At 39.9% G+C, this 11,916-nt stretch overlaps 1 protein-coding gene across 6 annotated transcripts; it reads left to right on the top strand.

Moving 5' to 3' along the window:
* Nucleotides 1-1,292: 1,292 nt before the first annotated feature.
* cabp1a (calcium binding protein 1a) lies at nucleotides 1,293-9,901 on the top strand. 6 transcript variants are annotated; one of them, XM_067603745.1, is made up of 8 exons: nucleotides 4,268-4,569; nucleotides 5,597-5,773; nucleotides 7,448-7,478; nucleotides 7,746-7,889; nucleotides 8,013-8,122; nucleotides 8,236-8,310; nucleotides 8,395-8,467; nucleotides 8,558-9,901. In XM_067603745.1, exons 1-8 carry the CDS (start codon nucleotides 4,438-4,440, stop codon nucleotides 8,581-8,583), a joined length of 768 nt encoding a protein of 255 aa, XP_067459846.1. In that variant the 5' UTR covers nucleotides 4,268-4,437; the 3' UTR covers nucleotides 8,584-9,901. The 6 variants fall into 6 exon arrangements, with proteins under 6 accessions (XP_067459827.1, XP_067459846.1, XP_067459850.1 ...); XM_067603749.1 differs by having other exon boundaries at nucleotides 5,533-5,773; XM_067603736.1 differs by having other exon boundaries at nucleotides 4,270-4,569; nucleotides 5,588-5,773.
* The last annotated feature ends 2,015 nt before the right edge of the window (nucleotides 9,902-11,916 follow it).

The raw sequence follows: 11,916 nt of genomic DNA, 5'->3' as shown, positions 1-11,916 counted from the left end.
ATACTGAGAGAATGGCCTCATGTAAAGAATATGCAACATATGGGTTAATATTCAGCCCTACATCTCCACAGACTGCATAGAAAAAGGATTCCCTACACACATCATTATCCTTAACTGGGAAAATCTTTGCTTCTTCTGCTCACATGTGAGTTTGGCTAAAGGATTGATAAGTGTTTCCACATCTGGGGTCTATATGGTGGGTGGAGACACGTGTTCATGTGAGGTTGATACCATAATTATTTTGTTATATTGTCATATAGGTTTAGTTCTTGAATAAAAGTAGCTATTTCATTATTGCTCAGGAGGCCTAAACTATGTACAGCAGAGATATGAGAGTAGCTCTGCGTGTCTTTGAGAGAGCAAAAAATTGTGGCATGTTCGGAGGGAAGAGCAGTTTGAAGGCACCTATAAATTATTATCTTTTGAACAACATGCATCAAAATCACTGACTCATAGAATTTCAAATGACAACACAGGTACATGAGTGTAGAAATGTAATGAATGTATCTGTCTAAGTTTAGCTGATGGGGTCCTATTAGCTCCAAACAAAGTGAAGAATAGTTTAATTTGGGTGGATAAAACATAATGAACACCTGCGAAATGTCATGAACTACAACAGCCATGCAACATATAATGAAGCTTATCATGTTGTGTTGTGTTGTGTTGAGACATACAGGAGTTGATTTCTGAACATATATTGGTTTTGTTTTATTGTCTTATTGTTGTTTCTGTTATAATTATATGCAGTAGAACACAGTATGGGGTTTCTGATATTTTGTCCAATGGAGATAAGGAACACTATTAAATAGGCCTTCATACTGTTTCTCATATAACAACACCATAGGTTACAACAACAAACTATAGCAACAAAATCATAATAAAGTTGAATTAACAAACAAAGACTAAAGAACAAGAGTAGGCCTATATAGACTAATTGCTGCAGGGATTGTTGTTCACGGATTCCATTATTTGGATGTTGTGTTCACATTTTCTGCTCATAATGGATCATCTCCATTCAACAGATCATGAATCTGAGTTTCTTATGAGACAAAATCTCGTAGTCTCAGTGTGTATTTTTATAGGCTATATATGGTCTGTCTTATCCATGGTAAACTTTATAGACCAGTGGAACATCACCCTCTACACCCACGTCATTGCCATGATGCCAGAGACCAGCATTCACATCAATGAAAAGGTGACGTGCTCTGCAGCGACGTGTGTGCCCCCCTGTACGCTGCCTGCGCGCGCTCCGGCCGCGCTGCCGCACAGCAACCAGGTGGTGAAATGTAACTATACAGCGGGAAGGCTCTGCTGGAAGACATGGGTCGACAATGGAGAGAAAACGTTGTATGATGTCGATGATCAGCCCACCGACACAGACGAAACTAAATCCGCAGCAATGAGCTCCTCGTTTCCAAAATCTGAATCCACAACCTCCTTGCTGAAATCATCCTCATCGGCGAGGAGACCGACACACCTCCCTGAACGCACAGCGGAAAGCCGGAGAAGTCAGCATCACCATCAGCATCAGCACCAGCACCAGCATCACCACCGTCCCGCCGCACTCCAGAGCAGCAGCAACGCCGAGGAGTCTTTCTGGTCGACCGAGTGCGACATCAGTGCCCGGAGACCCCTGTGTCACCCCTCGCTCATCGGCAGCCGGGACAGCGATAATGCAACCACTCGGGTCAAGTGCAAGTCACATGCCCCTCACAGTGAAGTTCCCGACCCGCCGGAGCCAAACGGCGAGGCGGGCCGAGGTGTGAGGGAGCGCTGCAGGGCATCCAAACCCACACACCGGCACCACCACCGCAGGAAGCACAACCGGGAGGACCGTCCGCCGCCAGCAGGACCACCCGAACCTGAGCATCCTCGTCGATGTCATACCACGCACACCCGCCCGGTCCCTCGTGTGCCCTCTTTGTCGGACAGCACCGATGACAGGGCTCCTCTCTGTGAGCCGCGGGACCGTAAGGGAGCCAGTTCGGCCAATAGCGGCGGTCAGGTCAGCAGTCCATCCCCGTCCTCCTGCTCCCTGGTCCCGCTATCCAGCAGGTCCTCACGCCACTCCCGGAGGTCCAGTGCTACTTCTTTTGCATCCGATATCAATTTACGCACTATCCTCAATTCACTGTTTGGGCAGGTAAGGCCCTGAAATATAGGAACATAATTATTAATTCATAAACCATAATGTTGTATGTATTAAATTAACTCCACAATTGGTCAGTCAGTTAGCCTGATATTCATTTAAAGAGTTTAGTGTGTGAGATGCAGGGATGCTCTTAATTTGAGGCTCCTGACATGCTGTGACACCTCACACCCAAATTTATGTAAAACTTAATTGATCAGGCCTGTTCTAATGGTCTGACTAATTGAAGGCTTGCCAAAGAAAATTTTGGTTTTATAAACCAATTTGGATCAATGACAGCACATTAGTGTGTCTGATACTACAGGCTTCAGCTAAAAGAATCATCTGTTTTTATTCGCCATGATGCAGAACAAGAGGCTTTGTTTCTAGTATTTCTCCAAAGCTGCACACAGATATGAAGCAGTTAACTGTGGCTGCTGGCCTCACTGAAGTCTTGTTTACAATCAATACACGCTAATGTGCTCTGTGATGGAGTCTGCAAACACTGTCATCACTGGACTGGCTATAGAGGGGAAAAGCTTCTTCTACACATTCATTTCTTATGTCATTTTTAAATACAGCTCTACCTCCTACAGACCTTCTCAATCAGGCAGACCTTTCTTATTGAAGTGGACTGTGCGGGGCAGATAAAATGTTCTGGTACAGAGAAGCGGAAATCTCTGATGTGCTAATATATATTTGGCCAAAGACAATTCATGTCCCTGCATCATTGGATCAGGCAGTGATTGTTGTGTTTGAAGGAAATCACTCTGATGTTCCCGCTGCTGATGGAGGCTCTATTTTGAGCAACAAATCTATTTATATGAAAGAAAAGAGTTCAGCTTAATGTGCTTTTATCTATTCTTATCTATGATGTGGTTTTGTATAATTTGGGCTCACACAGCTGAAGTCTGGTTCAGACAACAACTGGTTTTAGTTTTACATTACAAATCCTCCTCCTTCCTGCTTAAACCCCTGATAATGTTGTTTATGATGGCATTTTCCCAGTCTGTTCCATGGAAGTCAGAGATTCTTTTTGTTTTTTTTCTGCTTCCTTGTAGGGTTGTTTGGATTTTGATCTGGACATGAATCAGGAGATGATTTACGCTCAGTAAAAGGAACACAGAGATCATCCGTTGCAGCTTCAAGAGAAAACATCTTCTAGCACTTATAGTATAAAAGCCTATTCTACAAATAACCTGTGAGTCAGTCTGCGAACAGCTTTGTGAAAACATTAGCGTGACCTGAAAAAGGTCTTTGATGAGACAGACAGAAATGTAACGCATAGTTTGAGAGATACACACACACTGCCTTTGGCATCCTGTCTGAACAATACGTTCAAAATAAACAGGATTTGTGCTGCTTTGGCTGCAGGTTGACAGATCAGAATGGAAATACATGTGTTAACCCTCGCAGTAAGGGTAGTTTTCAGTCTTAAGAAAAAGATGACTTTATTAGACATCTGTACTCTGGTTTTGATAGCCTTCCATCAGTGTGTAAATACACATGTAAATCCATTTCACTGTGACTGCTCACAGCCTTTATGTGTTTCTCTATGGTGCCATGTGGCTGCTGTAGGTCAGAGCGACCTTGTCCTTGCATGCAGAGGGCAGAGGATGATGTGTGGGGGTGTGGGGGTGGACTCTGCGAGAATACAGGAGCAATAATGTGCAATATATGAATAAAAATGGTTGCAAATTGACAAATTAGTCTAGCGCTTGAGAGGGAGAGTGCAGGTGAGGAGGACAGCGATACTGGAAATAGCCCGCTGCTTACAGAGTGTTCTTGTAAATTTGCCTGGTACATATTTCCAGAGCTTACAAACACCTTGCAATGTGTGACCATCAAGCAAGGGTTGTTTGTCAGCTGCAGCTGTGTTAAATACTATATTTTCCTGAAGGAAAGCTGGCTCCCCTCGTCCCATTTCTCTTGCTTATTCTTATTCTTCATCTGTGAAACCCATGTAGAATTGTCTGTGTTGTTCACTGACTATAATAACAGTTTGGTCAGTGTGACAGCTGGATGAAATATCTTGCAGACAGTGGATCACCCACTTTTCCTTTAATAGGCATAATTCTGTTTCCCCGCTTGGGCCACTTCCCTCTCTTATAGTTTCACACCCTCACTCTTATGTCTTCTCTCTCTCTCTTCTCTCTCTCTTCTCTCTCTCTCTCTCTCTCTCTCTCCCTCTTTCACATGTCATTTGCTATCTTACCATTTTTACTTTCATTCACTACAGGTAGTGCAGTACATTGCAGTTCACTGTTTTTTTTTTAATCGGCTAGGCTCAGGTTAGCACCTCGGTCTTCATGGGTCTTGCTGAAACCAGAGTTTCCAAAACCCAAACTGTAAATATAACGGAGAAAAAGCCCTCATGGTCCTTTTTAGTGCCTCTTTTCTCCTTTGGTATGGGCAACTGCTTAGACTCGCCTGTCAGAACGGTAAGATTGTCTTTATTGTCATGTGCTCTTGCAACCTGTCTTTCTCTGTTATTAATCTTGTTTGGTGGATTTGAAACTGACAGATTTACAGAAATGTTGTGTATAGTTTTGCATAATTATGTTTGTCTTTCTGCTCAAATTTAAATGGATGCTGATGAAGTCAGTCATCAAATATAAACCTCAGAAAATTCAGATTTTTTTTTTTTAGGTGTCTATAGAACATCCAAAACATCCAAACAGTGTTATTTGTGGGACATGCCTTTACAAAATACATCAGCGTGTGTCTTGTTTCTATTAGACTCAACTAAATAGTAATATAATAGACTAGAATATGGAGTTAGGAGTTTTTGTTTCCATATTGTTTATTGTTGGGTGTTTATAATGTTGGTTACTGTATGTACTGAAGCTACGGCTGTAGTTTGCACTGTAGTGCATTTTGTTAAGCTTATGTTAGATTAACAGCTTTACACTTTGGCAGACTTTTGGATTGCAACAAGTTCTGTTTTCCAAAAAGCACTTTAACAAAGGGCACTGTGTCCTAATGTCTTTATATCTTTCGTGATCAGCACACATGTAGCCTGTTTCCTTGTGCTCGAGCTTGTCTTCTCTCTCCTTCTGAGTATGTTTACTGTTCCTGTGACAGTGTATAGGTGTGAGATGCCAGTCTGTACAACGTGGCGAGTAAACTGTTATGAAGGATGAGTGGAAAGTTGGCAACATGCTGTTTTATTGATGCATTTACCTTTCTGCCATGTTTTCATGTTTTAGACATTCGCTCCCTCTTGTATATACTTGCATAACACACACACACACACACACACACACATAATACTTTTACAGAGAAGTAAAAGTTCTGTCTAAATAGCATTTAATCAACTGCCTATTTTCAAGAGTATAGAGAGTCTATATGCACTGTCACACATACTCTCTCAACTTCTGTCTTTACTCCATTTTGCTCCGAAGCTGCTACGGATCTCTAACACTGTCTCTGCCCCCCTACCTGCACCCCTCTGCAAAGATGCTCCAGGATGCTGAGAGGACGTTCAGAGGGGTGCTGTCCTGTGAGGAGATGGGCCAGGCAGGGTATCTTGGGCCTTATCAGGAGTCCATTGTGTCCATGACACAAAACTACGTTCTCATGAGCAACATACTTGGGCAAACCTGTGTCTTCCTGAGTAAAGGCGTGGCCCAGTGCAGGCAGACTGTACGTAAGTCTGGACACACGCAAACATCCGCAAACATTTATCTACTTCTGTCTGTACTCAAGCTAACCTGGATATGATTTCTATTCTTGACAAATGAGCTGCTTTCACAATTATTTTCACTAGGTTGCAAAGACCCTTCCAACTATTTTCCATCATCATGTTGTCCTATTTCCACTCCTCCTGCTTGTTACTGGTGTCTGTTCAGCTGTGTATTGGGAACATGACTGAGCCTGAAAGCTCCCAAATGAGTACAAGAAGCACATGGAGCTTGTGAATAAATGTGATGTACATGAACACATCTACATTCATTAGTGTGAATGCTGATTCAGCATTCAGCAGTTCAACCCAAGAGTGATTTTCATTAGTGTATTTGATTGTTTTTAAGAATCCAGAAGAAATAATAAACCAAAAAAATATATATTAGAAGTCTTTTAAAAAATCAGCATAACTTGATGTAGCATAAATGTTTGGATTTTCTTTGCTTTCCTCTCCTGTTAATCATTTTGTGACCCCTTAGATATATTTTACGACCACTTTTGGGGTCCCTACCCCCAGGTTGGGAACCACTGCATTAGATCACAACCAATTTCAAAATTATTCATTAAGGAGCAGTGTAGTTTAGTTTATTATATTTATTTGTCAAAGACCATGTACAAAAAACATTAATCTCACATAAGGAGAAGAGATGTATTGTTAGTAGCTAATTTCCATCTGCAGTCCCTGTGCAGGTAGACGCACAAAAAAAAAAAAAAAACGAATACAACTAATACAATTAATAGTACAAAATACAGTGGGTAAAAAAAACACATTCAACATATTTGACGTCCATGAAGATGTTTCAACTTAGTGGCGCAAATGCACCTTTGTTATGTCACACTGATCACCTGTCACAGACATGTATATCTGTATTTTTTATCAGTGAGTACACAACATATTAAGAACAATTTGCTGTTATTCAATTACAGACACAATTCACTTTGACAACAATCAGTATAGGGTGATGGCAGGTGAACTGCATGTATGAATTGTGGTTTCACATCTCAGTGAAAACAGCACAGTAATGGAGGTTATGGCACACCCCCATGAGTAAACTGATCAGACCTGGGCCTTTCACTGTCAGTGTAAGTGATGATGGTTGATGACCTGACAGTGATGGATTGTCAGAGGAAGTGCTGATGTTGTGTGTCGGATTTGGCTGGTTGCGCTTCTATAGGCTCATGTGCCTCCTGTGTTTTCTGTGACAGCGGTTCCGGTCAGACAGCTCTTTGGGCCTGACGTCAACATTCAGTGTTATGTTTAGACTTCTCTGTTAACCCCTGAGGGTTCTGGGATATGTCTGCCTCACTCTGCCCTTTAATGGTTGCGTTTATTGTAAGCAAGCGCTGAAAAAATAGAAGCAGACACATTCTTCTGTGAACTCGGAGGTTATGGATCCCAGTCGTGCTGGATGTAAGATAGTTTCAAGGTTCACAAGTAGGCCGAGGATTGTTAGGGAGAAGATCGATGATTTGTGTATGGCCACTCAAGTCATAGTGTGGTCAGCGGTATGTTTGTGTGCAGGTTATATACAGAAGATTGTGTTTGTTATGATGTGTGATCATGACGACGCCTTATTTGATGGGTTGTGAGCTTGTTTTTGTACTGACCAATGATTATATGTTTTTTCTCAATAGGACAGAGAGCTGCGGCCAGAAGAAATGGATGGTAAGTGACTCTTTCTTTAACATTCTCTCTTTCTTTTATGAAGTTATGATAAGTGAAACAAAAACTATTTTAAAATGATTAAACAAGACACATTTGTCAAAGTGCTTTACAGAGAAAACATCATAAAAGGAAATTAAAAAGACAGATATTTTTTAAGATGTGGGGCTAGACTTTGTATGTATATATGTGAAAGATAACATGTATTTAAAATGAGAGAAATAAAATACAATCTCTGGGCCTAGTAACATTTCTGTCATTGCTCAACAGAGTTGCGGGATGCTTTTAAAGAGTTTGACAAGGACAAGGACGGTTTCATCAGCTGTAAAGACCTTGGAAACTGTATGAGAACGATGGGATACATGCCCACTGAAATGGAGCTGATAGAACTCAGCCAACAGATAAACATGAACTGTAAGGACTTCACTGTGTTGTGTATTTATATGTCAAACATACAATGACACTGTATGGCATATGTGAATCATAGTTTAAAAGTCTATGGTGATTTTATGTTTGCCAAAATCTCTTTTTTCTAAGTGGGAGGTCATGTTGATTTTGAGGATTTTGTAGAGTTGATGGGTCCAAAACTCCTTGCCGAAACTGCAGACATGATTGGAATAAAAGAGTTAAAAGACGCCTTTAGAGAGGTAAGAGTCTCCAGATTCAGATTCAGAGTCTGGCTGTTGATCTGCTCATGTTGCAACAGTCTGAGTATTGACTTTCCCATGTTTTATCTTGTCCCTCTGCTTTTCTCTCTAAGTTTGACACCAATGGAGATGGTGCCATAAGCACATCGGAGCTCCGAGATGCAATGAGGAAGCTGTTGGGCCAACAGGTAAGATTTGGATCAGAAATTGGTCTTTAGATTGTTCTTGTATGTGTGTGGTGCTCCATTAACTGCTGCCAACCTTTATTCCAGGTTGGTCTAAAGGAGGTAGAAGATATCCTGAGGGATGTTGACTTGAACGGGGACGGTCTTGTTGATTTTGAAGGTAAAGCAGCTTTCACGAGCTGTTTATTTAAGGTATTCTGTAGAGTGTCGTGCAATTGTTGCATTTCATTCTCCTCCTCTCTTTCCACAGAGTTTGTACGTATGATGTCTCGCTAAGATCATAGAATGATCGGTTCTGAATGTGAAGCTGCATCCCTCTCTATACTTGACCAAGTACAACAGAGGACAAGCTAAGATCTCTGAGCCATTCGAATCTGAATGACACTGGAATTAAAACTCCTTGAATGTTATGGAGCGAGGAGTCACCTCACACTTTCAATCAATAAGTGTTCTTCCTGAAAAGTCTCCAGTTCAACTGAGGCAGAACTTGCTGTAGCCTAGCTGATGATTGTCCAACTTATGATTTTTGCACTTTAATTCTCACTAAATAACTTCCTGTATGGATAGATTGCTGGTGTCCTGTCTCATCCACTACACGGTGAAATTAAGTGTCTTGCAAAATGTCGCCTTCGATGTGCAACAAAGTCAGGATAAGAGAGCGAATGCCTGTAGATAAGATGTAAAAGATGAGTGCACTGCTGAACATTTCAGTGAGTTTCCACACGGTATGTGTAGAATTCAACTGTTGTTGCATTAGAAAATGTAATTGGACTGTCCTTTGTGTGACATTGGTGCTCCACCAAGGAACCCATGTGGCAATATCACACCTGTATTGTAACTGTGTGACCATCTGTGATTTTTCACTGTGCCGGTCCAGTCTGATAAAAGCGTCACTGTCTGACAACGAAGTGCATTGAAGAAGCAGATCTCTGACAGTAATGAGAACCAGAACTCTGAAATACCTTTCATATATGTTATTCACTATGCTCTGAGATCAATGGCATTTTAAACAGTACTTAAAGATGCACAGCTCTCTTTCAAAGCTTGAATCCAGAGAACCAAAGTGCTCACTGACACTGGCCTGCTGTGGTTTGCAGTACCCTATGCAGTGTATTTGGAGCAGCTTCAGACCGCCTTTCAATGCTCACAGGTTTGAAGTCTCAGAGTTTTCAGTCTAGCTTTGGTAACAAATAATGTCTGTTTTTAAAAGCCCATTTTGCCCTACAGTAGGAATGACATATGTGAACTGTATTTACAGTGGACGTGATTATGTTGTACCTGTACTGTATGTCAATGTCAGTGATTGTAGTTGTGGTAACGTTCCACAAATCTGTGTTGTCTAAGCAATTTTTATGCATGCCAAAGAGAGAAATTTATTAAATTAAGTATGCACATTTGCATTTTTTGTCTAACAAAGTAAACAAAATATTTCGCCAAGTTAACTGCAGAAAAATAAAAGGTGTTTACATTTGAGCCCCTTTTGCTGTGGTGAAATTATCAAAGAAAATACAGTTGCAATATAATAGAAAATGGTTGTGAGTTTGTTATTTAGACATAAAATGAAGCCATACATATAAAAACTTGTTGACAACAGCTTATTTTTGTGTGGATCTTAAATTTCAAACTACCTCTTAATCTTTACTGTGTCTGTAATGTCTATGTCAAAATGTCATTATCAGCATATTAGTATAGCACTGTGTGCTGCCACTGCATGTCTTGACCTCCTCATAATATCTATTATTCATACATGTCATCAGTAAGACTGCAAGCTTGATAAGCTTTACCTGCAGCAACACTGCAGAATCATCACTGTGCCAATCATCCAATGAAAATATGGTTACTCTGCACTTTCTCCATGTGACCTTTGACTAATTTAGATCCGATGGAGGATTTGTTATACTAAGATATATGGTACACATATTATGAAACACGTATTAGTTATACATTTTCCATAAATGTATCATAAAGAGATAACCCTCTGTTTATTTGGGCAGCAGTAACAGACTAGACAGGCTATACATGCGTTTCTAACATACCAGCATACAACATACAACTAAAACTATTTAGAGCTCACCGGTGACTAATGCAACATTTTAAATGACCACATTGCTAAAATGTTCAGTGCAAGAAGAAGTTTTTATCTAGAAAGAATAGAAGTGATCGTTGCACAGCAGCACCCAAAATAAAGCTGCACTGCACACCTGTCTTCTGGAGAAACTTTGTTGCAGCAAACAAGCTAACATTAACAAGTGTTTGCAGATAAGATTATGAAAAGCATTTTTGTGGAAATATTATTTTGGAAGAGCTTGCTGTTAATTTAGTGCAAGATATTTCAAAAAAACATACAGCACCATAGCGAGCTCTTTAACTATACATTAAAAGGCTGTATGTTTGCTTCATAAAAGGCTTTTACACATATGTTGACCAACGTTGTGTTAAATGAAAAAGCAATAATGAAACCCCTGTCATCCGTGGAGCTATTGCTGTTGCCATAGTAACTATCTTCATTCATCCCTTTCTCGTCAACCCTCGAGTGCACCTTGTGCGCGCTGCGTTGGACTCTCCTGATTGGACAAGACCTGGACCAAAGAGACGATACCATACCGGAAGAAGGGGGGCGTGGAGATTTCTTAAAGGCCACGCGGGTAGTATTGCCAGAACTGAGCAATAATTTGAGGAAGTATTATTATTCAATTTAATTTATTTATCTATTTAATAATAATAATAATAATAATAATAATAATAATAATAATAATAATAATAATAATGCATGTAATTTGTACCGCACTTTTCTTTCATAGTGAAACTCAAAGTGCTACAGTATTAATAACACACAACATAAAGAAATATATAATAATAATAAGAGTTAAGATGATAAAATAGAAAGGGTTTTTTTTAGGTCTTGTTATATATATATATATATATATATATATATATATATATATATATATATATATATATATATATACATACACACACACACACACACACACACACACACACATACATACATACATACATACATACATATACATATACATATATATATATATATATATATATATATATATATATATATACACACACACACAGACACACACACCCATACATATATACACATATATATATAATAGGAAGGCTTTTTTAGAGACATTATTATCATTGTTGTTATGTCTTTTTATTGTCAGCTTGAGAAGAAATGGTAACCTGTAATTGATTAAACCGCAGGTAAAGGGAATAACAATGTTTTAATAGAAATATACGGGCAAACGGTATATAGTGGAGGTAAAATTAGCATCTCTAAAACTGTAAAAAACCCTCCCTTTAACATGGTGGTCCAACTTTTTTTGCCCTGAGTTTAACCTGTGCTCACCTGCCTTTGAATTTAGCCCAAACAACATTTTAATGCACACTGCAGCAGGTAAAGTTTAGGTTTTGGTTAGATGATTAACATTAGATCAGTCATTCTTGCTAAGGGAGGAGGGAGGGGGGGTTCACACCTGACAGACTAAACTCAGGGCCTTAAAATCAAAAACCACTCGCTTGACGTGTAAAACAGACACAGGACTTCAAGTCTGCACGTTTCTGTCAATCATTGTCAGGATATGA

This window comes from Thunnus thynnus, chromosome 2 (assembly GCF_963924715.1).
Source record: "Thunnus thynnus chromosome 2, fThuThy2.1, whole genome shotgun sequence".
NCBI lineage: Eukaryota > Metazoa > Chordata > Actinopteri > Scombriformes > Scombridae > Thunnus > Thunnus thynnus.
This window is presented reverse-complemented; position numbering and strand designations above follow the sequence as displayed.